General features: G+C 61.3%; 2 protein-coding genes across 3 annotated transcripts in view; one reads left to right on the forward strand and one right to left on the reverse strand.

Moving 5' to 3' along the window:
• Window positions 1-3,049, reverse strand: part of LOC137668024 (zinc finger protein 721-like) — a 164,933-nt gene extending 161,884 nt beyond the window's left edge. The window contains exons 1-4 of the mRNA XM_068409295.1: window positions 2,980-3,049; window positions 2,631-2,705; window positions 1,687-2,430; window positions 509-1,620 (exon numbers count right to left, since the gene is read on the reverse strand). Coding sequence (XP_068265396.1) covers window positions 509-1,620; window positions 1,687-2,430; window positions 2,631-2,705; window positions 2,980-3,013 — 1,965 coding nt within the window. The 5' untranslated portion in view covers window positions 3,014-3,049. The remainder of the gene's footprint in view (window positions 1-508; window positions 1,621-1,686; window positions 2,431-2,630; window positions 2,706-2,979) is intronic.
• Window positions 3,050-4,116: 1,067 nt separating this feature from the next.
• LOC137668026 (zinc finger protein 420-like) lies at window positions 4,117-18,451 on the forward strand. 2 transcript variants are annotated; one of them, XM_068409301.1, is made up of 5 exons: window positions 4,117-4,176; window positions 5,030-5,158; window positions 5,433-6,506; window positions 15,840-16,015; window positions 16,151-18,451. In XM_068409301.1, exons 2-5 carry the CDS (start codon window positions 5,068-5,070, stop codon window positions 17,444-17,446), a joined length of 2,637 nt encoding a protein of 878 aa, XP_068265402.1. In that variant the 5' UTR covers window positions 4,117-4,176; window positions 5,030-5,067; the 3' UTR covers window positions 17,447-18,451. The 2 variants fall into 2 exon arrangements, with proteins under 2 accessions (XP_068265402.1, XP_068265401.1); XM_068409300.1 differs by lacking the exons at window positions 4,117-4,176; window positions 5,030-5,158; window positions 5,433-6,506 and adding exons at window positions 11,251-11,351; window positions 11,970-12,099; window positions 12,467-12,541; window positions 13,695-13,922 and having other exon boundaries at window positions 15,519-18,451.
• Window positions 18,452-22,450: the final 3,999 nt, after the last annotated feature.

A 22,450-nucleotide genomic window follows, 5' to 3' on the forward strand; every position in this document is an offset into this window, starting at 1 on the left:
TGGGGTGGGGAGGGGGGGACTGGGAGAGAGGGTGGGGTCCCAGTGCAGAGCTGGGGGGATGCCAGGGGGGAGCAGCCAGTGCCGGCAAAAAGATCAATCATTAATTAGCCACGAAGGTTGAACAGCTCCAGGTAGGAACAAGCCCTCCAGTGCTGGGTCTTTGAGGCCAACTCCAGTTGGGTGTTGGGCGAGCGGCTGGGGAGGTTGGGAGGAGGATGGAGCCATGGCCAGGGCCGGGCACCGCTCAGTTGATGAGGGAGGAGGTCTGGGCCCCCGAGGCGGGTGCCGAGGGGAAGGAGGGGTGGGGGAAGGCGCGGGCAGGGAAGGAGAGGGCCCACGGCAGGTCCAGGGCCGGGCTGGAGAGGGAGGGGATGGGCAGGGGCGAGGGGGAGGCAGGGAAGGAGGGCAGCGAGGGGATGGGGGCCGCCGAGCCACCCAACGGCGGGGAGAAGGTGGCGCCGGGGAAGGCCCCGGAGGGCGTCAGGGGGCTGCTGGTGGCGGCAGCAACAGTGGTGGCTTTGGGCTTGTCCCCGGTGTGGGTGCGTTGGTGACGGTTGAGGTGGGAGCTGCGGCTGAAGCACTTGCCGCACTCGGGACACTTGTAGGGCTTCTCGCCGGTGTGGACGCGTTGGTGGATGGTGAGCTCAGAGCGTTGGATGAAGCTCTTGCCGCACTCGGAGCACTGGTAGGGTTTCTCGCCGAGGTGGATGCGTTGGTGCTTGATGAGGTTGGAGGAGACGCTGAAGCACTTCCCGCAGACGTTGCACTTGTAGGGCTTCTCCCCGGTGTGCATCCGGCGGTGCTTGGTGAGGTCCGACTTCTGGATGAAGCCCTTCCCGCAGTCGGGACACTTGTAGGGCTTCTCGCCAAGGTGGGTCCGTTGATGTTTGATGAGGTTGGAGCGGACGCTGAAGCTCTTCCCGCAGTCCCCGCACTTGTAGGGCTTCTCTCCCGTGTGCATCCGGCGATGCTTCACCAACGCCGAATTTTGCCCGAAGCTCTTCCCACACTCGGGGCAGGTGTAGGGCTTCTCCCCCGTCTGCGTCCCTTGGTGCTTGACGTTCTCCGCCCGGTAAGTGAAGCTCTTCCCGCACTCGCTACACTTATGGGTCCTCTCCGGCGCCGGTCGGGCGCGGGCACCCCACAGAAAGCTCTTCCCGCAGTCGGTGCACTTACAGGGTCGTTCACCGGTGCCCGTCAAGAGCCGCCGGCGCTTGTTGGAGGCCAAGAAGCTCTTGCCGCAGTCGGTGCATTGGCAGGGTTGCTCGGCGCCAGCGTGGACGCGTTGGTGCCTCTCCAGGTGGGAACTCTGGGAGAAGCTCTTCCCGCAGTCCCCGCACCGGTAGGGTTTCTCCCCCATATGGATACGCCGATGCCGGTCAAGATGGGAGGTCCAGGCGAAGCTCTTCCCGCAGTCACCGCACTGGTAGGGTTTGCCGGCGGCGTGGCTCCGTTGATGCTGCAGCAACGCGGCGTTCAAGCCGAAACCCTTCCCGCACTCCCCGCACTTGTAGGGCTTCTCGCCGGCGTGAGCGCGCCGGTGCTTGGCCAATGCCGCGCTCTTGGCAAAGCCCTTCCCGCATTCGCCGCACTGCAAGGGCTTCTCAGGGGTTTTGGAGCCTTCGGTGCCGCGAGGAGCCGCGCAACGACCGCAATCGGCACAACGGCACGCGGGTTCGCCGGCGCCGGCGTGGGTGCGGCGGTGCCGGTCGAGGTGGGAACTCCAGCTGAAGCTCTTCCCGCACTCGGGGCAGGCGTAGGGCTTCTCACCGGTGTGGATGCGGCGGTGCCGCTCCAGATGCGAGTTCCAGTTGAAACCCTTCCCGCAATCCCCACATTTGTAGGGTTTTTCCTCCAGGTGTAATTTTTGGTGCTTCACCAAACTGGCGCTGGCCGGGAAGCTCTTCCCGCAGATGCTGCATTGGCAAGGAGCCGCGCCGGCGCCGGTGCCGGCGTGCACCCGTTGGTGTTGGATGAAGGCCGAGCCGACGCTGAAGGTCTTGCCGCAGTCGGGGCACTTGTAGGGCTTCTCGCCGGCGTGCCGGCGTTGGTGGGTGATGAGGGTTGAGCTGAGCCGAAAACATTTCCCGCATTCGGGGCATTTATGGGGTCGCTCGGTCCCTCGCCAGCGTTTGGTGAAGGCTGAGCCGAAAGCCAACGCTTTGCCGCAGTCGTGGCAGCGGCCGTGGCCCAGCAAGCTCCGCGCGGGGAATTTCTTGAAGCTTCGGTGGCCCGATTTACCCTGCCGCTTGCCCGATGGCTTCCTGGGCTGGTTCTCTGGTTTTTGGGGACCGTCACTTGGCTTTGTCCCCTCCGCACCGGTGGGGCTGGCCCCCTTGGGCTTCCCCGCCGGCGTCGCTTCGGTGTCCACCTTCTCCAGCTCGCCCGGTGGTGGGTCTTCCTCTTCGTTCTCGCTCAACAACCCGTCATCTACGGGGAAAAAAGGGGGTGAGGAGCCGGCCCCGCTGCCAAAATCCCCCCGGTTGGCTGCCCGCGTCCCTCCCGGCGCCGCGGTGGCCGCATCCGGCTGTTCCCCATCTCCCACCCCCATCACCCCGTGGGGTTTGGGGCTTCCAAAACATCCTTCTGGCCATCACCGGCACCAACCGGCACCGCCATCGATGACTTACCGGCCACCAAACCCCTCCTGCGGTGCGACTCGGCGAAGGCGGTGATCCGCGGCCAACTGATGGCGATTTCCTCGGCTACGGGAGACAGTTCGATACCAATTAGAGCTTTTTTCACCCCAAAAATCATAACGCCAGGATGGGGACGGCCAAGGGCACCGGAGCCATCAAGCCACAGCTGGAAATGGGGTCCCAGTTGAACCCCCCCATCTATTTAAGCTCAATCCTGGCGATTTTGGTGTTTTTTTACACCATTATGAACTCAGCCACTAATTAAGGCCAATTAATTTAATTTTATTCTCCTTAAATAATAATAAATTAGGGAGAAATCAGGGGAAATGAAGAACCTCACCCAGGGAGATGACGCTCTCGTAGCTCTCCTGCATCTTGTCCCCGTGGTCCAGGTGCGTCCCGGTGCCGGCACGTTTTGGGGGGGGGGGTTTGGGGTGTCACCGGTCCCTACGATGCAAACGGCCCCAGTTTAGATACTGGGGTTCATGGGGGGGGGGGACACACACCCCTAAATTGGGTGCCCCCCCCCCATGACCAGCTGGATGTAGGGACTATACGGGGGGTCCTGACATCACCCTGGGGGTGTCATGGCTGGGTGGCAGCGGGTGCTGGGGTGTGACCCCCCCCCCAGGGTGTTTTGGGTGCTTCACCCCAAAGCCCCCCCCGTAACTACCCCGTAGGAAGGGACCCCCCCCCTTAGATGCCCCCCTCTCAGATGCCCCCCCTGGAAGGTTGGGGGGCACTTAAATAAGGGTTGGGGTGAGCCCAGGGAGAGGGGATGGGGATGGGGGGGGTGCAGGGGGTGGCAATTAAAGGGGGGGGACGCGGAAATATAATGGGGGGGGGTAAAATGCAACAGGGCTGGAGGGAAAAGGGAAAGGGCGGAGAGGGGAGAAATGGGGGGGTCTGGGGGGGGGTAAAATGAGAATATAACGGGGGTGGGTGCAAGGAGGGGGAGTTATTTTGGGGGGAGGGCGATGAAAACACAACGCGATTGGATGCGGGGATGGGGGGGAAGGGGAAATCCGTGTAAAATAAAGAGGGGGGGGTGTGAGGGGATAATGGGGAGCAGCCCCTCCCTTGTTATGTCCCCGGGGGGGGGGGATTGGGGTGCGGCTGGGTGGGGTGTGGGTCCCCCCCACCCCCCCCATCCCCGGGGGTCTCCCGCCCCCCCCCCAATTACCTGGTACCGGAGGGATGCAGAGGCGCTGGAGCAAAGCGGGGGGGGGGGTGGGTTAAATTAGAGGGGGGGGTTAAATTAGAGGGGGGGGTTGGAATTAGGGGGGGGTTGGAATTTGAAGGGGGGGGAGAAGAAGGAGAGCGGAGGGTGGGGGGCGGCGGCGGGGCTGTTGCACGCCGGCTCGGTGAGGCCGGACACACAGGAAGGGGATGGTGCAGCCGGGACTGGGGGGGGGGGGGGGGGCGGGGGGGGTGGGGGGGGGCTCAGACAGGAAGGGGGTGGGGGTGGGGGGGGACACGGCCACGAGCTGAAGCCACCGGGAGCGAAGGGACCGGAGTCACGCGAGTGGCCTTTGTGGTGGGTGGGGGGGGTCGCGTTGTCGCCGTCGTGTCCCCCCCCTCCCCGCATCTCGGCAGGGAGCGGAGAGGGGACCCCCCCCAACCCCCCCCGGCACCCTCAACCCCCCCCTCGGGGATGGGGGTCGCTGCCGGCTCCGCCCGGCTTTGTCCCCGATCGGGGGGAGGGGGGGGGGGGGGAGCGGGAATGGGGGCTGGAGGGGGGGGGGTCTCTGATCGGCACCGTCGCGGTGGGGTGGGGGGCTGGGGGGGTCCCCCTATAGACCCGGTGGGAGCGGGGATGGGGGGGCAGGGGGTCCCCTCCATCCCGTACCACCATGGTGGCGATCACAGATGGAGGAGTAGGGGGTCTCCTCCATCCTGGACCACCTCGGTGGGGATCAGGGACCAGGGAGTCTTCTCCATCCAGGATCACCTCGGTGGGGACCAGGGGGTCTCCTCTATCCCGGACCACCTCGGTGGGGATCAGGGACCAGGGGGTCTCCTCCATCCTGGACCACCTCGGTGGGGATCAGGGACCACGAGGTCTCCTCTATCCTCGACCACCTTGGTGGGGACCAGGGGGTCTCCTCCATCCTGGACCACTTTGGTGGGGACGAGGGACGAGGTGGTCTCCTCTATCCTGGACCACCTCAGTGGGGATCAGGGACCAGGGGGTCTCCTCCATCCTGGACCACCTCGGTGGGGATCAGGGACCAGGGGGTCTCCTCTATCCCGGACCACCTCGGTGGGGATCAGGGACCAGGGGGTCTCCTCCATCCCGCACCACCTTGGTGGGGTTCAGGGACCTGGGGGTCCTGGCGATGCTTTTGGGGGGGCTGTGGGATGGTGACGGGGTGCTCGTGGCTTTGCAGGGTCCCCGTTCCGCCGGCCCGAGGTGTGGGAAGGGGCGATGGATCCCTGGGGGGCTGCGGAGCCGGAGCAGACGGTGCTTTTTGGGAGTGACAAGGAGGAGGACGCCTACGACCCCCCGGTGATGCAGAGTAAGTGTTGAGGAAAGTTGGGGTGGGGTGGGCATTGTGCTCCAGCCTTGGGAAGGGGATGGAGACGCCCCACCATGGGCATCCCGTGGTGTCCTCCCAAAACAGAGCCCGTGTCCTTGGTCCCTGCACCAAGGACGTGCCGAGAAGCTCCAAGTTATGGGGTGCACCAGCCCAGCCCCCTTGATGGTCCCATGGGAAGGGGGTCTCCATCCCCATTAACCCCCCAACCACTGGGATTATTGACCCCCCATCTGCCCCCTCTCTGCTGACCCAGGGACACCGAGCGACGCCGAGACGGACCCCCCGCCAGCGGGCGACCCCGAGATCGTAGAGCTGGACACGGCCACCTTGTTGGGTCACCCCGAGGAGGGTTCACCGGGCGAACGGAGCCCGGGGCGGGAGACCCTCCGTTGGACCGTGGTCCAGCAGATCGACTCGCCCGGCGCGGCGGGAGGTCGACGCGGCGGTAAAACGGCGGGAGCCTTCTCCAACTTCAAGAGCATCATCGTGTTGCAGAAGAGTTACGAGTGCGGCGAGTGCGGCAAGAGCTTCAGCTGCAGCTCCCACTTCAGCAAGCACCGGCGGACCCACACCGGCGAGAAGCCCTTCCTCTGCCTCCACTGCGGCAAGAGCTTCAACGTCAGCTCCAACCTCTACCGGCACCAGCGAGCTCACGCCGCCCAACGGCCGGCTCCACCGGCTCCGCCGGCGCGTCCCCGCGGTCTGCCGTACAAGTGCGAGGAGTGCGGCAAGAGCTTCCGCCGCAACAAGGAGCTGGTGACCCACCAACGCCTCCACACCGGCCGCTTGCCCTTCCAGTGCGCTCACTGCGGGAAGAGCTTCAGTTGGAGCTCCCATTTTGACCGCCACCAACGCGTCCACACCGGCGAGAAGCCCTACCAGTGCCCCGAGTGCGGGAAGAGCTTCAGCCGGAGCTCCCACCTCTACCGGCACCAACGCACCCACGCCGGTGGCCGTTCCTACATCTGCACCTATTGCGGGCGCAGTTTTGGTAGCACCCTCCACTTTGACCGGCACCAACGCACCCACACCGGCCAACGACCCTACAAGTGCACCCTGTGCCGGAAAAGCTTTGGCGATGGGCCGGCGTTGGTCAAACATCAACGCCTTCATCTGGGTGATGGTCCTTTCCGTTGCGAAGAGTGCGGTAAAGCCTTCGGTGCCCGCGCCCAGTACGCCCGCCATCGGCGTAGCTTCCACGGCGGCGCGGAGAAGCCGTACCGTTGCGGCGATTGCGGGAAGAGTTTCTCCTGGAGCTCCCATTGGGAGCGACACCAACGGATCCACACCGGCGAGCGACCCTACCAGTGCGGGGACTGCGGCAAATGTTTCGGCCGGACCTCCCACCTCTACCGGCACCAACGCACCCACGCCGGCGGGCAGCCCCACGTCTGCGCTGACTGCGGGAAGAGCTTCAACAGCACCCTACACTTCCACAAGCACCAACGGGCCCACGCCGGCCCCCGGCACGCCTGTCCCGATTGCGGCAAGGCCTTTGCCGACGGGTCGGCGTTGGCCAAGCACCGACGGGCGCACGCCGGCGAGAAGCCTTTCCCCTGCCCGCAGTGCGGCCGGCGTTTCGGCGTCAGATCCCATCTTCACCGTCACCTCCGTAGCCACGGCGAGGTGGAGCCACCAGAGGAGCCACCACATGAGCTCACGCCCCATTAACTGGGGGATGGAGAGAAGGGGGGGCATAGGGTTGACCCCCTGGGTGGCTCCTGTCCCCCTGCCACTGCTGCGGGGTGCCTCGGGTAGCCCCCATGCGTGACGGGTGCCACGGGGATGGGTGCTCCCAAGCCGGTGATGTCACCCGGTGGCACCAACCCTGGCCCTGAGGACGTAGTTTTTGTAGGGTAGAGTAGGAAGGTAGGGTAGATAGGGGAGGATGGAGATGGGGGCTGGGGGCCGAGCGGCAATTTGGGGGGGGGGTCCCCTCCAGAAAATCAGACCGAATCCCACCAACGGACATCAGGACATCCCAACCATGCTCCTTCTCCAAGTTCAGGAGAAACCACCTCCATGGGTGATGGGGAGATGGTGCCGAGCGGCTGGGGAGGCGCAGGGAGGAACTGGATGGGGTTGGGGGTGCGGGAGATCCCACCAGCTCCAAACTTGGAGGGACCCCAAATTACCTGAGGTGGCTTCACCCCTTGACCATCCCACCTTCCACCACCTTGACCAACGCCCAAAGCCTGAGCCCTCCCAGCTGCGCTTGGGGCGTGATGACGCCACCGACCAAACGACACCATTTGGGGTAAAATATCCCAATTTTGTGGCTTTGTTGTTAAGAAACAAGCCCAGGTGTCCACCCCCGGCGGTTCCCAGCCACACGCCGCGGTTTGGCTTCGGCGCGGACCCGGCGTGAGTGGTTTATTTAATGTATTTATTGTATTTATTCAGCGGGACCCCACCTGCGGTTGGAGGAACCCAACGGTGTTGGGGTGAGCTGGGAGGAACTGGGGTGAGCTGGGACAAGGGAGGGTTTGTCCCCGAGCCGTCGTGGGGATGCTCATGGCTCCTCTTGGGTTGCTTGATCAACCACCATGCAAAGGGAGCTCATGGTGGGAACCCAACGGTGATGGGGAGGAGGTAGCACCACCCATGGCTGGAAAGAAACCCCCAGGAGATCACGGGGAGCATCACCTGGAGGTATTTCCTCAGCGGAAAGGAGGTGAATCCTTGGGGTGAACCTCAGGGATGGGAGCAAGACACAAATCTGGGGATTTCCTTGTGGTTTCGGGGTCACGGTCGTGCCGGTTGCCTGGTCCATCTCTTCCCAAGACGAGCAGGAGCTGTGTTTGTATTGTGAATAAAAATAGACTAGTGCAAGACCCGATGGGTGGCTTCTGCTACTCCTTGGAGGAGCTGCGAATCCCAGCTCTTCCCGTGCGGAAAACCAGAGGTTTGGGGAGGTCACCTTGGGTGGGGCATCCCAAAATAACCCCCCTCCATCCCAGGGAAACTCAACCAGCTCGGCAGCCTGGGTCATGGTCTGTGGTGGTGATGGTGAATCACCTGCCAGGAGATGAAAGGTTGGGGCTATGTGTCCCTCCCACCTGGGGTGTCCACCCCAGAATACCCCATGCTTTTGATGGTCTCCCTTCCCAGCAATGTCCCACACTGACCCTGGCTGGATTGTCCCAGATACACCCAACCTCAAACACCCAAAACCCTTCTGCCTTCATTGGGTCCAGGAGGATCTCCAAGGAGGAAGATCCTCTGCCCTTCATTGGGTCTACAGGCCTTCATTGGGTCTAGAGACCTTCATTGGGTCCAGGAGGATCTCCAAGGAAGAAGTTCCTCTGCCTTCATTGGGTCTACAGGCCTTCATTGGGTCTAGAGACCTTCATTGGGTCTAGAGGGGCTCTCCAAGGAGGAAGATCCTCTGTTTTCATTGGGTGCAGGAGGATCTCCAAGGAGGAAGATCCTCTGCCTTCATTGGGTCCAGGAGGATCTCCAAGGAGGAAGATCCTCTGCCCTTCATTGGGTCTACAGGCCTTCATTGGGTCTAGAGACCTTCATTGGGTCTAGAGGGGCTCTCCAAGGAGGAAGATCCTCTGTTTTCATTGGGTCCAGGAGGATCTCCAAGGAGGAAGATCCTCTGCCTTCATTGGGTCCAGGAGGATCTCCAAGGAAGAAGATCCTCTGCCTTCATTGGGTCTAGAGACCTTCATTGGGTCTAGAGGGGCTCTCCAAGGAGGAAGATCCTGTTTTCATTGGGTGCAGGAGGATCTCCAAGGAGGAAGATCCTCTGCCTTCACTGGGTCTAGAGACCTTCACTGGGTCTAGAGACCTTCATTGGGTCTAGAGACCTTCATTGGGTCCAGGAGGATCTCCAAGGAAGAAGACCCTCTGCCTTCATTGGGTCTAGAGACCTTCACTGGGTCTAGAGACCTTCATTGGGTCCAGGAGTATCTCCAAGGAGGAAGATCCTCTGTTTTCATTGGGTCCAGGGAGGTTCTCCAAGGAGGAAGATCTTCTGCCTTCACTTGGTCCAGCGAGGATCTGCCCCAAGAGTGTCCCCCCATGCACCCTCAAGCTTTCAGGGGGCCCAGGGGAGGGCTGGGGACCCCCGAATGGGCAAGCAGCTGCCTCCTGCAGGCTTGGCCAGGACAGAGGGGCACCCCACCCCACATCGCTGCCAGACCCTGCCTGCTACCGCTCGCCCAGTGTGGAGTCTCTGGTGTCTACCACTGTGGTTGAGCTTTGAAGAAGGGTCCATCCCCCAGTTTTCATGGGACGTGCCCCCCACATTCCTTGGCATGTGGGTATCTCCTTGGGCATCATCTTGGGCAACTCCTTGGGTATCTCCTTGGGCATCTTGGACATCTTGGGCATCTCCTTGGGCAACAAACAACTTGGGCATCCCCTTAGGCAACAACTTGGGCATCTCCTTGGGCATCCCCTTGGGCATCTCCTTGGGCATCTTGGGCAACTCCTTGTGCAACTCCTTGGGAATCTTGGGCATCTCCTTGGGCATCTTGGGCATCTTCTTGGGCAACAAACAACTTGGGCATCTCCTTGGACAACAACTTGGGCATCTCCTTGGGCAACAAACAATTTGGGCATCTCCTTCGGCATCTTCTTGGGCATCTCCTTGGGCATCTCATTGGGCATCTATGACATCTCATTGGGCATCTCCTTGGGCAACAAACAACTTGGGCATCCCCTTAGGCAACAACTTAGGCATCTCCTTGGGTATCCCCTTGGGCATCTCCTTGGGCATCTTGGGCAACTCCTTGGGAATCTTGGGCATCTCCTTGGGCATCTTGGGCATCTTCTTGGGCAACAAACAACTTGGGCATCTCCTTGGACAACAACTTGGGCATCTCCTTGGGCAACAAACAATTTGGGCATCTCCTTTGGCATCTTCTTGGGCATCTCCTTGGGCATCTCCTTGGGCATCTATTTGGGCATCTTGGACATCTCATTGGGCATCTCCTTGGGCAACAAACAACTTGGGCAGCCCCTTAGGCAACAACTTGGGCATCTCCTTGGGCATCTTGGGCAACTCCTTGTGCAACTCCTTGGGAATCTTGGGCATCTCCTTGGGCATCTTGGGCATCTTCTTGGGCAACAAACAACTTGGGCATCTCCTTGGGCAACAACTTGGGCATCTCCTTGGGCAACAAACAATTTGGGCATCTCCTTTGGCATCTTCTTGGGCAACAAACAACTTGGGCATCTCCTTGGGCAACAACTTGGGCATCTCCTTGGGCAACAAACAATTTGGGCATCTCCTTTGGCATCTTCTTGGGCATCTCCTTGGGCATCTCATTGGGCATCCCCTTGGGCATCCCCTTGGGCATCTTCTCGGGCATCCCCTTGGGCATCTTCTTGGGCAACAAACAACTTGGGCATCTCCTTGGGCATCTCCTTGGGCACCTCCTTGGGCAACAAACAACTTGGGCATCCCCTTGGGCATCTTCTCGGGCATCCCCTTGGGCATCTTCTTGGGCAACAAACAACTTGGGCATCTCCTTGGGCATCTCCTTGGGCACCTCCTTGGGCAACCCCTTGGGCATCTCCTTGGGCAACAAACAACTTGGGCATCTCCTTGGGCATCTCCTTGGGCATCTCCTTGGGCACCTCCTTGGCAAGGGAGCCGCAGCGTTCACCCCTGAGGGTACACGTGCCCCCACCTCTGAAGGCTGATGGATCTGGGGGTCCACACCCCCATACTTGACACCCACCCCCCCCTTAGAGGATCCCTGAGGGCACCCATGGCAAGATGGGGCAGGATAGGGGCGCAGGGGGCAGCGCCCCACTCCGAGCCCACCCCCCCCCACCCAAGATCACCCCTCGGGAGGATTCTCCAGTGTCTAATATGGGGGTTGAGCTCTCGGGGGCGGGGGGGGGGGGCACCGGTGGTGGAACCGGGGCGGGCTCGGTTGGGGGGTTGGGTGGGGGGGTGGGGGGGCGTTGGGAGGGGGGGTGAAGCGGAGGCGGGGGCCGCTAGGGGGCTCTGGGTGGTGCTGGAGGAGGAGGAGGAGGAGGAGGAGGAGGACGAGGAGGAGGAGGAGGGGGAGGGCGGCCACGGCTTCACTGTATCCGGGTCACCCGGGGAGCCGCCTCCACCGGGACCGGTGCTCGGCGAGGAGAGTCCCCGGAGCCCGGGGGGGAGCCCCGGGCTGTGCCCCCCCCCACCCCCCAGCCTCCACCACCGCAGGTAACCGGGGTTTCCCCCCCCACCCCATAACCCACCCCCCAGCCCCGGGCTGCTCGCTGGTGGCACCCACCAACCCCCCCACCCATGCTGGGTGCCCCCAGTTCTGCAGGGGGGGTGGTGGGGGGTGACCTGGGGAGGGAGGGGAATGGGGGGGGAGTGGTGGGAAGTGTGGGGGTGCAGCCCCTGGGCACCCCAAAGGGTGGGTGCAAATCCCCTGGGCACCTCAAAGAGGGGGGGGGGTGCAGCCCCTGGGCACGCCAAAGTGTGGGGGAACATCCCCTGGGCACCCCAAAGAGGGGGTGAGCACCCTCTGGGCACTCCAAAGAGTGGGTGAGCACCCTCTGGGCACCCCAAAGAATTGGGGTGCATCCCCTGGGCACCCCAAAATGTGGGTGAGCATCCCCTGGGCACCCCAAAGAGGGGGGGGAGCACCCTCTGGGCACCCCAAAGACTGGGTGAGCACCCCTTTGGCACCCCAAAGAGGGGGGAAGCACCCTCTGGGCACCCCAAAGAGGGGGGGTGCAGCCTCTGGGCACCCCAAAGAGGGGTGGAGCATCCCCTGGGCACCCCAAAGAGGGGGGTGCTAACGGGGAGGCGGGGGGTCTCTTGCCGTTGCAGGGGCTGGATTTTTGGTTGGGGGGTGACGCCACCCAGCTGGGACCCCCCCTGTCCCCACCGGGACCCCCCCGTCCCCCCCATTTTTTGGGGGCCACCATGCAGGAGAACTACGAGAACGTGATTTCCTTGGGTAAGGGGCACGGAGGGACCCTGGGAGGTCCCAATTTGGGGGGTTTTGGGGTCATTTTGGGCGTCCCCAGCGCCCCATGTGTAGGTTGGGGGTGCCCCCATGGCACACTGCCATGATCTGGGGGGGGCCACGAGCATCCCAAAGACTCAGGGTGGGGTTTGGGGGGGGCTGGGTACCCCACGCTGCCTCAGTTTCCCTCGCCACGGTGAATTTGGAGCTGATGGAAGCACATTTTGCCCAAAAATGGAGCGTTTCACCCCAAAACAGAGTCTGTTGCTGGAGGGGGGGGGAAGGGGAGGAAATGGGGGTGATGGAGCCCCTCACCGGGGCGTCTGGGCGCCTCAGGACCACCCTTCTTCCCCCGCAGCGGAGGAGATCGCTATCAGCTGGCCCCGCATCACCGCCTTTGCTGAGTCCCACCGGAGGCGGGGGCTGGTGTCCGGTGAGTCTTGGGGTTCGGGGGGGGGACCCCAAATTTGGGTGAATTCCTTAGGTTTTTGGGTGCCCCCCCTCAAATTTGGGTGAATTCCTTCGTTTTTTGGGGGCCCCCCCCTCAAATTTGGGTGAATTCCTTCGTTTTTTTGGGGCCCCCCCTCAAATTTGGGTGAATTCCTTCGTTTTTTTGGGGCCCCCCCCTCAAATTTGGGTGAATTCCTTCGTTTTTTGGGGCCCCCCCTCAAATTTGGGTGAATTCCTTCGTTTTTTTTTGGGGGAGGCCCTCAAATTTGGGTGAATTCCTTCGTTTTTTTGGGGCCCCCCCTCAAATTTGGGTGAATTCCTTCGTTTTTTTTGGGGGAGGCCCTCAAATTTGGGTGAATTCCTTCGGTTTTTGGAGGCCCCCCCCTCAAATTTGGGTGAATTCCTTCGTTTTTTTTGGGGGAGGCCCTCAAATTTGGGTGAATTCCTTCGTTTTTTTTGGGGGAGGCCCTCAAATTTGGGTGAATTCCTTAGGTTTTTGGGCCCCCCCCTCAAATTTGGGTGCATTCCTCAGTTTTTTTGGGGCCCCCCTCAAATTTGGGTGAATTCCTTAGGTTTTTTGGGCCCCCCTCAAATTTGGGTGAATTCTTTAGGTTTTTTGGGGCCCCCCCTCAAATTTGGGTGAATTCCTTCATTTTTTGGGGGGCCACCCTCAAATTTGGGTGAATTCCTCAGGTTTTTTGCCCCCCCCCCCCTCAATTTTGGGTGAATTCCTCAGTTTTTTTGGGCCCCCCCTCAAATTTGGGTGAATTCCTTATGTTTTTTGGGGGCCCCCGCTCAAATTTGTGTGAATTTCTTAGTTTTTTTGGGGCCCCCCTCAAATTTGGGTGAATTCCTTAGGTTTTTGGGCCCCCCCCTCAAATTTGGGTGCATTCCTCAGTTTTTTTGGGGCCCCCCTCAAATTTGGGTGAATTCCTTCATTTTTTGGGGGGCCACCCTCAAATTTGGGTGAATTCCTCAGGTTTTTTGGCCCCCCCCCCCTCAATTTTGGGTGAATTCCTCAGTTTTTTTGGGCCCCCCCTCAAATTTGGGTGAATTCCTTAGGTTTTTTTGGGGGGGGCCCTCAAATTTGGGTGACTTCCTCAGGTTTTTGGGGCATCTAACGGTGTTTTTTCCAGGCGTGGAAGCAGAGGGGGAACAGGGTCAACCAGAACCCACCCAGATCCAGCCCTCGGCGGGGGCCGGCTCCAGCGATGGGGGGGTGAACCCCGACTTACGGCGGCAGTTGGGCCTGATCCTGCAAACGGCCGGCAGGAGCCAGGTGGAGAAGATGCTGCGGGAGCTGGTACGGGAGCAGGGACAGGGGGGGAAGCGCCGGAGCCGCAAGAAGACACCCAAGGATGGAGGTAAATTTGGGGGGACACCTCCCAAGACCCTCCCTGAGACCCCCTCATTTTGGGCACCATCCCATGGGATATGAGGCTCTTGGGGTTTGGTGCTTTGGGTGCTGGTTTTTAGAATCATGGAATTTGGGTTGGAAGGGACCTTTGAAGACCATCTCCATGAGCAGGGACATCTTCAACCAGATGAGGTTGCTCAAAGCCCTGTCCGTCACATCACAGAAGGGTTTGGGTTGGAAGGGACCTTTGAAGACCATCTAGTCCATGATCTTCAACCAGATCAGGTTGCTCAGAGCCCCACCTATAGCATCACAGGAGGGTTTGAGTTGGATGGACCTTGAAGACCATCTCCTCCATGAAGGACATACAGGAGGGTTTAAGTTGGATGGGACCTTTGAAGACCATCTCCTCCATGAACAGGGACATCTCCAACCAGATCAGGTTGCTCAAAGCCCTGTCCATAGTGTCACAGAACAGTTTGGGTTGGAAGGGACCTTTGAAGCTCATCAGCTCCATGAGCAGGGACGTCTTCAACCAGATGAGGTTGCTCAAAGCCCCGTCCAACCTGACCTTGAACACTTCCAGGAATGGGGCATCTCCAGCCTCTGTTGGGCAACCTCTTCCAGTATCTCACCACCCTCATTGTAAAGAATTTCTTCCTTAGATCTAGTCTGAATCTGCCCTCTTTTAGCTTAAAACCATCCCCCCTCGTCCTATCACAACAGGCCTTACTAAAAACTCCATCCGCATAAGCGTTGAAGGGCCACCATGAGGTCTCCCTGGAGCCTTCTCCAGGCTGCCCAACCCCAGCTCTCTCAGCCTATCCCCACAGCAGAGGTGCTCCAGCCCTGTGATCATCTTCATGGCCTCCTCTAGACCCGTTCCAATAGGTCTGTGTCCTCCTTGTCCCATGTCCCCTGGGTGCAGTGCTCCAGGTGGGCTCTCATCGGAGCAGAGGGGGACCATCACCACCCTCAACCTGCTGGCCATGCTGCTTCTGATGCAGCCCAGGAGATGGGTGGCTTTCTGGGCTGTGAGTGCCTGTTGCTGCCTCACGTCCAGCTTTTCAACCACCAAGACCTTCTCCACTCTCCATCTCTTCATCCCCCAGCCCATATCGATACCGGGGGTTGCTCCGACCCAGGACCTTGCACTTGGCCTTGTTGAACCTCATGAGGTTGACCTGGGCCCGCCTCTCCAGCCTCTCAAGGTCCCTCTGGATGGATCCCTTCCTTCTAGAGTATCAACCCGCCCAATCAGCTTGGGCTCATCTCCAAACTTGCTGAGGGTGCCCTCAATCCCACCATCTATGTGGTTGATGGAGATATGGAACAGTACTGGTCCCAGTATGGACCCCTGAGGGGCATCACTTGTCACTGGTCTTCATCTGGACATGGAGCCATTGACCACGTCTCTCTAGATGCCACCATCCACCCAATGGTCCATCCATCAACTCCATCTCTCTCCAACTTGGAGAGAAGGCTGTTGTGAGGGACCATGTCAAAGGTCTTCCATGAGTCCAGAGAGATGATGGGGGGGCTTAAAATTAATGTAGGGGGGTGTTGTGCCAGGAGAGGCTCATGGTTTCTCCCCATGGTGCAGGTGCCAGCACCGGGAGCGGGACGGAGGAGGATTTGGCCCCACGGGACGGCGAGGAGCCGGCGCTGGAGGACGCCGACGAGCGCCAAAGCGGGGGGCAGGCGGGTGAAGCCCCCGCCACCGCTAAAGGGACCGGGGGCAAGAAGGGCGGCGCGGCATCGCCGGCGGCGCGGGGCGGTTGCGCCGAGTGCGGGCTGAGGACCCGGTCGCAGAGCCCGGTGAAGCCGCGGCGCTGCGCTGAGTGCGGGCGGCGGTGCCGGCAACCGGCGCGGCAAGCGGACCGCGGCGGGGACAAGCCGCACCGGTGCGGCGACTGCGGCAAAGGCTTCAGCCGTGGCTCCAACCTCGCCCAGCACCGGCGCATCCACACCGGGGAACGGCCCCACCGCTGCGGCGACTGCGGCAAAGGCTTCATCCAACGCTCCGACCTGGAGCGGCACCGGCGCGTCCACACCGGCGAGCGGCCGTACCCCTGCGGCGACTGCGGCAAGCGCTTCAGCGTCAGCTCCCACCTCGACCGCCATCGCCGCACCCACGCTGGCGGGCCCGGCCCGCCCGCCCCACCCCGCACCCGGCCTCGACCGCCGCCACCGGAGGGGTCGCCGGCTCCTCACCGCTGCCCCGAGTGCGGCAAGAGCTTCGCCCAACGCTCCGCCTTGGCCAAGCACCGCAAGACCCACAGCGGCGACCGGCCGCACCGCTGCGGCGACTGCGGCAAGAGCTTCAGCCGCGGCTCCAACCTCACCCAGCACCGGCGCATCCACACCGGCGAGCGGCCCTTTGCCTGTGGCGACTGCGGCAAAGGCTTCATCCAACGCTCCGACCTGGAGCGGCACCAACGCGTCCACACCGGCGAGCGGCCCTACACCTGCGCCGAGTGCGGGAAGAGCTTCAGCGTCAGCTCCCACCTCGACCGGCACCAGAAGATCCACGCGGCCGAACGGGCGTCCTACCGGTGCCCCGAACATCTCGCCGGCTTCTTGGCCGCTCACCGGCATGGTCGCCTCTTTCAGTGCGCCCAGTGCGGGCGGTGTTTCGGTCAAGGCGCCGCGTTGCTCAAGCATCAACGCGCCCACGGTGCCGGAGGAACCACGGGGCAACCCCCCAAGTGTCCGGATTGCGGGAAGAACCGCGGCGGCGCCGCGGGGTTACGGCCCCGCGGTCAACAGTGTCTGGATTGCGGGAGGGAGTCGGATCCCGGCGACGGCGAAACGGCCCCGGCAGCGCCGCCGGAGAAACCCTACAAGTGCGGGGAGTGCGGGAAGGGGTTCGGGCAACGCTCAGCGCTGGTGAAACACCGGCGGATCCACACCGGCGAGAAGCCCTACGCCTGCGGGGACTGCGGGAAGGGCTTCATCCAGAAGTCGGACCTCACCATCCACCGCCGGATGCACACCGGGGAGAAGCCCTACCGGTGCGGCGAGTGCGGCAAGTGCTTCAGCGTCTCCTCCAACCTCATCACCCACCAACGGACCCACCTCGGCGAGAAACCCTACCAGTGCCCCGAGTGCGGCAAGAGCTTCATCCAACGCTCTGAGCTCACCATCCACCAACGCGTCCACACCGGCGAGAAGCCCTACAAGTGTCCCGAGTGCGGCAAGTGCTTCAGCCGCAGCTCCCACCTCAACCGTCACCAACGCACCCACGCCGGGGACAAGCCCAAACCTACGGCCGTCGTCCCCGCCGCCGCCGCCAACCCCTCCGGGGCCTTCCCCGGTGCCACCTTCTCCCCGCCGTTGGGTGGCTCGGCGGCCCCCCTCCCCTCGCTGCCCTCCTTCCCTGCCTCCCCCTCGCCCCTGCCCATCCCCTCCCTCTCCAGCCCGGCCCTGGACCTGCCGTGGGCCCTCTCCTTCCCTGCCCGCGCCTTCCCCCACCCCTCCTTCCCCTCGGCGCCCGCCTCGGGGGCCCAGACCTCCTCCCTCATCAACTGAGCGGTGCCCGGCCCTGGCCGTGGCTCCAGCCTCCTCCCAACCTCCCCAGCCGCTCGCCCAACACCCAACTGGAGTTGGCCTCAAAGACCCATCTCTGGGGGGCTTGTTCCTGCCTGGAGCCGTTCAGCCTTTGTGGGTAATTAACACTCTAATTAGAGGATGGGAAAGTCCCCTTCATGCCGTGGCTCCATCCTCCTCCCAACCTCCCCAGCCGCTCACCCAACACGGGTTGACCTCAAAGTCCCCACGTTGAAGACTATGTTCCCACCCGGAGTTGTTCATTCTTTATGGGTAATTAATGATCTCACTAATTGGGGGGGACGAGGAGCCCCACCAAGCCCTGGCTCCATCCTTCTCCCAACCTCCCCAGCCACTCACCCAACACCCAACCTGGGTTGATCTCAAAGTGCCAATGTTGGGGGCGGGGGGCAGAGATTGTTCCTGCCTGGAGCCATTAAGCCGTGGTGGCTAATTAATGATTGAGCTAATTAGGGGATGGGGATGCCCTTGATGCTGTGGCTCCATCCTCCTCCCAACCTCCCCAGCCACTCGCCCAACATCCAACCTGGGCTGACCTCAATGACCCATCATTGGGGAAGGTTTGTTCCTGCCCAGAGTCCTTCAGCCTTGGTGGCTAATTAATCTTAATTAGGGGATGGGGGACGCCCTCCCTGTTACATTTTTAACCCTTTTAACCAAATTACCACCTTTTCACAGCAGGAAGATGCTCCTTTTGCCAAGCCACTGTCCCCACGGCGCAGCAAGGGGGTGGCACCCACTGGGGCACAGAGAAGTGAAGAAAATTAATTCCTCCCTTAATTAGGATGATTTTTAATGATGTTTTCCCCCCCTTTCCTCCTCCCCCTGTGTTTTAAAGAACCACTGGTTGCAACCCAAAATTTACCAAATTCATCCTGGGTGGGAACTGGTAAAAACTGGAGCAGAAAAGGGTTTTTTGGGGTTTTTCCCCCTTTTCGTGCTGGATTTCGCTCTTCTGGGCAGATTATTTGGGGGGTGGGTGGGCAGGGGGGGGGGTCCCGTCTGGATTCGACGGGCAAAATTATCCTGTTTTGGGTTTTTTACTGCTGTCACGTGTCTCGTTGGTGGTTTTTGGGCACGGCCGGGTGGTGATGCTGCTCCCCAAGTGCCATTATGGGGGAAAAAAACCCAAATTTGGGTCACCGGCGTCCTCCTCTTGGAGGAAAGACTTTATCATCCCTCCCAGAGCAGAGTCAGCGGCGGGGTCTGGCCAGTCCCCACCAAACGGGGGCAAAATCGAGCTGGTTTCAGCTTTTTTTTTTAAAAAAAAAAATAATTTTTTTTGTTTGTTTTGTTACTTTTGTGACTTTGTATCTCGGCGCCGCGGCGTCGCTTCAATAAACGGGAGCTGCCCGCAGCCCACTCACCACAAGCGACCTTTTTTCTGCCTAAAATGGGGTTTTCTTGAATTCCTGACGTCATCAACCTCCCCAAAACGATGGGAGGGAAATTTCTGCGGAGAAATTGGGGCAAAAAACCTGGAAAATGCGATTTTCTCCCATCCTCAGTGCAGGTGGGGGGGGCAGAGGGGCTCTGGGGGGGTTTGGGGGGGGTTTAAGGGCTCCCCCCGACCACACGACGCTCCAATGAAGACCCAGCAGCGACTTCTATTAAAGAACAGCAATTATTAAATACCCCCAATTAAATAAATTAATTAAATAAACTTAAATAACCGCGGAATAAATACAAATACAATAAATAAATACCGTAGAGGGGGCGGGGGGATGAGGTGAGCAGCCCCGAGGTTGGATGAGGGGCACCCATGGGTGCTAGGGGCGGCCCCGAAGGTGAGGTAGGGGTACCCATGGGTGCTGAATGCCTCCGAGTGCATGGTGAGGGGCACCCGTGGGTGCTGGGTGCCATCACAGCCCTAAGGGCAGGGTGATGGGCACCGTAGTGTCCCTGGGGCACTGGGTGCCACCCCAAGGCTGAGGTGAGGAGCACCCATGGGTGCGTGGTGCCACCCTGTGGCTACTACAATAGGCACAGCTACCAGCCCAGCATGTTGGGCACAGCCCTGAGGCCACGGCGATGGGCACAGCAGGGTGCTAGGTGCCACCCCAAGGCTGGGGTGACAGTCTTGGGTGCCACCCTGAGACCAGAGTGAGGGTCCCGGGTGCCCCTCAGCGGTCAGTGCCTCCGGCTGTGCAGTTGTGGGGCCGCAGGGCAGGTGAGAGCAGCAGCCGGGGGCAGGAGGCACCCATGGGTGTCCCCGTGGGTGCTGTCGGTGTCCCCACCAGTGTCCCATTGGGTGTCCAGGTTGTCCCCGCGGGTGTCACGGCAGTCCTGAGCAGCGCTCCGTCCCCAGGCAGGGATGTCACAGCAGGTGGTGTGGGTGTTTCCAGTGTCACCTCGGGTGTCTCGGGTGTCACTGTGGGTGTCGCGGGTGTCACCGCGGGTGTCGCAGCCACCTCGGGCGTCACGTCCCCGGGCGCACTGTACACCTGGGCGCTCACCACAGCCAAGAGCAGCACCAGGAGCCGCTTCGCCGCGCTCGGCTCCTCTGTAGGGGGCAGCCGCCGCACCTGGGGGGGCAACAAAGTGGGGTAAGAACTGACCTGCCTGGGGCAAACACCCCCCCGGGGCAAATAACTCCCACCCCTGGGGCAAATAACTCCCCCTGATCAAGCTTAGGGAACCCATCCAAGGGCAAACCCCCCCCCGAGCCTGCTTAGATTCCAGAAGGGTAAATGGGGTAATTACCTCCCTCTGCGGCAAGTAACTCCCTCCCCCCGGCAAATACCCCCTATCTGGGGCAAGTAACTCCCACCCCTGGGGCAAGTAACTCCCCCTGATCAGGCTTAGGGAACCCATCCAAGGGCAAACCCCCCCCGACCCTGCTTAGCTTCCAGAAGGGTACCTGGGGTAATTCCCCCACCCACCGGGGAGCAAATACCCCCCTCCCTGGGGCAAACACCACCCCGGGGGGGGCAGAATTCCCCCCCCAGGCCCCTCCCAGGTGGGGGTGAGTCAGGCCGGGGGGGGGGGGGGGAGGCGGGAAGTGAGTCAGCCCCCCCCACAAACACAAACACCTCCGGGAAACGGGCCTCATCCTGCCCGCCCCAGGGGACACAGGAGGCCGGGGAGGGGACACGAGGGTCCGGGGAGGGGACACAGGAGGAGACACGGGGAGGGGACACAGGAGGGGAGTCCCCCCCCCCCGCCACCTCCCAGGCCCCCTACGCGACGGGGGGCCCAGGCGTCCGGTACTCACAGCGGGCGGGTAGAGCACCCGGCGGTGCCGGCGGCGGGGCCTGGGGGGCCCGCTGGGCCCTACCGGGGGTTCGAAGGTGAAGTGTTGGGGTGGCGAAGGGGTAACGAACCCCCCGGGGTGCCCGTGACCCCAACCCCGGCCCGGACACGTCGCTGTCGCCGTTGCCGCCGCCATCGGCATCGTCATCTCGCAAAATGGCGGCGGCACCGGCGGGGGGCGGCGCTTTTATAGCGGTGGATAAGCCCCGCCCCCCGGGGGGGGCGGGGACACGCCCTCCAGCAGCTTCTATTGGCTGTTCTCCCTGGGGGGGCGTAGCGTCGCAGCGATGCCCCGCCCTCCCGCCCGGGGCTGCGCTAGGGGGGAGCAGGGGGGGTGTAGGGGGGGTATATGGAGCGCTATAGGGGGCCACAGGGGTGTATAAGGGTCTGTAGGGGGCTGGGAGCTGTGTAGGGGGCTGGGGGGCTGTATAGGGGCGATAGGGGGGATATAGGGGGTGTATAGGGGGCTATAAGGTGTGTATGGGGGGGTATAAGGGGTGTATAGGGAGGTATAGGGGGGCTCTAGGCTGTGTATAGGGGGGTATATGGAGCGCTATAGGGGGCCATAGGGGTGTATAAGGGTCTATGGGGGGCTGGGGGGCTGTATAGGGGCGATGGGGGGGTATAGGGGGTGTATAGGGGGCTATAAGGGGTGTATGAGGGGGTATAAGGGGTGTATAGGGGGGTATAGGGGGGCTATAGGCTGTGTATTGGGGCGTATATGGAGCGCTATAGGGGGCCATAGGGGTGTATAAGGGTCTATGGGGGGCTGTATAGGGGCGATAGGGGGGCTATAGGGGGTGTATAGGGGGCTATTGGGGGTGTATAGGGGGGTATATGGAGCGCTATAGGCTGTATATAGGGGGCTATAGAGGGTGTATTGGGGTGATAGGGAGCTGTAGGGGACTATAGAGAGTGTACAGGAGCTATAGGGGGTGTATAGGGGGCTATAGGCTGTGTATAGAGGGCTATAGGCTGTGTATAGGGGGCTATAGAGAGTGTATGAGGGGGGCTATAGGGGATGTATTAGGGGCTACAGGGGTTGCATGGAGAGGTATAGGGGCTACAGAGGGTGTATGGAGGTCTATAGGGGTCTTTAGGGTCTTTAAGGCTTGTATAGGGGCCATATAGGGGGTGTATGGGGGTCTAGAGGAGCCCACAGAGGTGTACAGAGGCTGTAGAGGGGGTTCAGGGGGGGTCTATAGGGGTGTATGGGGCTGTATAGAGGGCTATGGGGGTATAGGGGGAGTATAGTCACCTATGGGGGTGTTTAAATGAATATAGGGGGTGTATGGAGGGGTACAGTGGGCTATAGGGGAGTTTGGGGGTGTGTAGGGGTATATAGGGGTGTGTGGGGAAATACTTGGACGTAAAGATGTATATAGGGGTGTAGGGGGGTTTGTGGCAGCGTAGGGGGGTATATAAGGGGTTACGGCGGTGCATAGGGGTCTATAGGGGCATATAGGAGCATATAGGGGCATATAGGGGCATATAGGGGTCTATAGGGGCATATAGGAGTGTATAGGGGCATATAGGATTATATAGGGGCATATAGGAGTGTATAGGGGTCTATAGAGGCATATAGGAGCGTATAGGGGTCTATAGGGGCATATAGAGGCATATAGGGGCATATAGGAGCGTATAGGGGTCTATAGGGGCATATAGAGGCATATAGGGGCATATAGGAGTGTATAGGGGTCTATAGGAGCGTAT

This window comes from Nyctibius grandis, chromosome 10 (genome assembly GCF_013368605.1).
Source record: "Nyctibius grandis isolate bNycGra1 chromosome 10, bNycGra1.pri, whole genome shotgun sequence".
NCBI classification, from domain to species: domain Eukaryota; kingdom Metazoa; phylum Chordata; class Aves; order Nyctibiiformes; family Nyctibiidae; genus Nyctibius; species Nyctibius grandis.

Excerpts from the sequence above, each read along its gene's own strand:
- LOC137668026 (XM_068409301.1), top strand. The coding sequence starts at position 5,068 with ATGGATCCCTGGGGGGCTGCGGAGCCGGAGCAGACGGTGCTTTTTGGG. Across the intron at positions 5,159-5,432 it reads CGACCCCCCGGTGATGCAGA|GGACACCGAGCGACGCCGAG; the intron begins GTAAGTGTTGAG and ends CTGCTGACCCAG. Across the intron at positions 16,016-16,150 it reads ACTGCGGCAAGCGCTTCAGC|AGCTTCGCCCAACGCTCCGC; the intron begins GTCAGCTCCCAC and ends GAGTGCGGCAAG.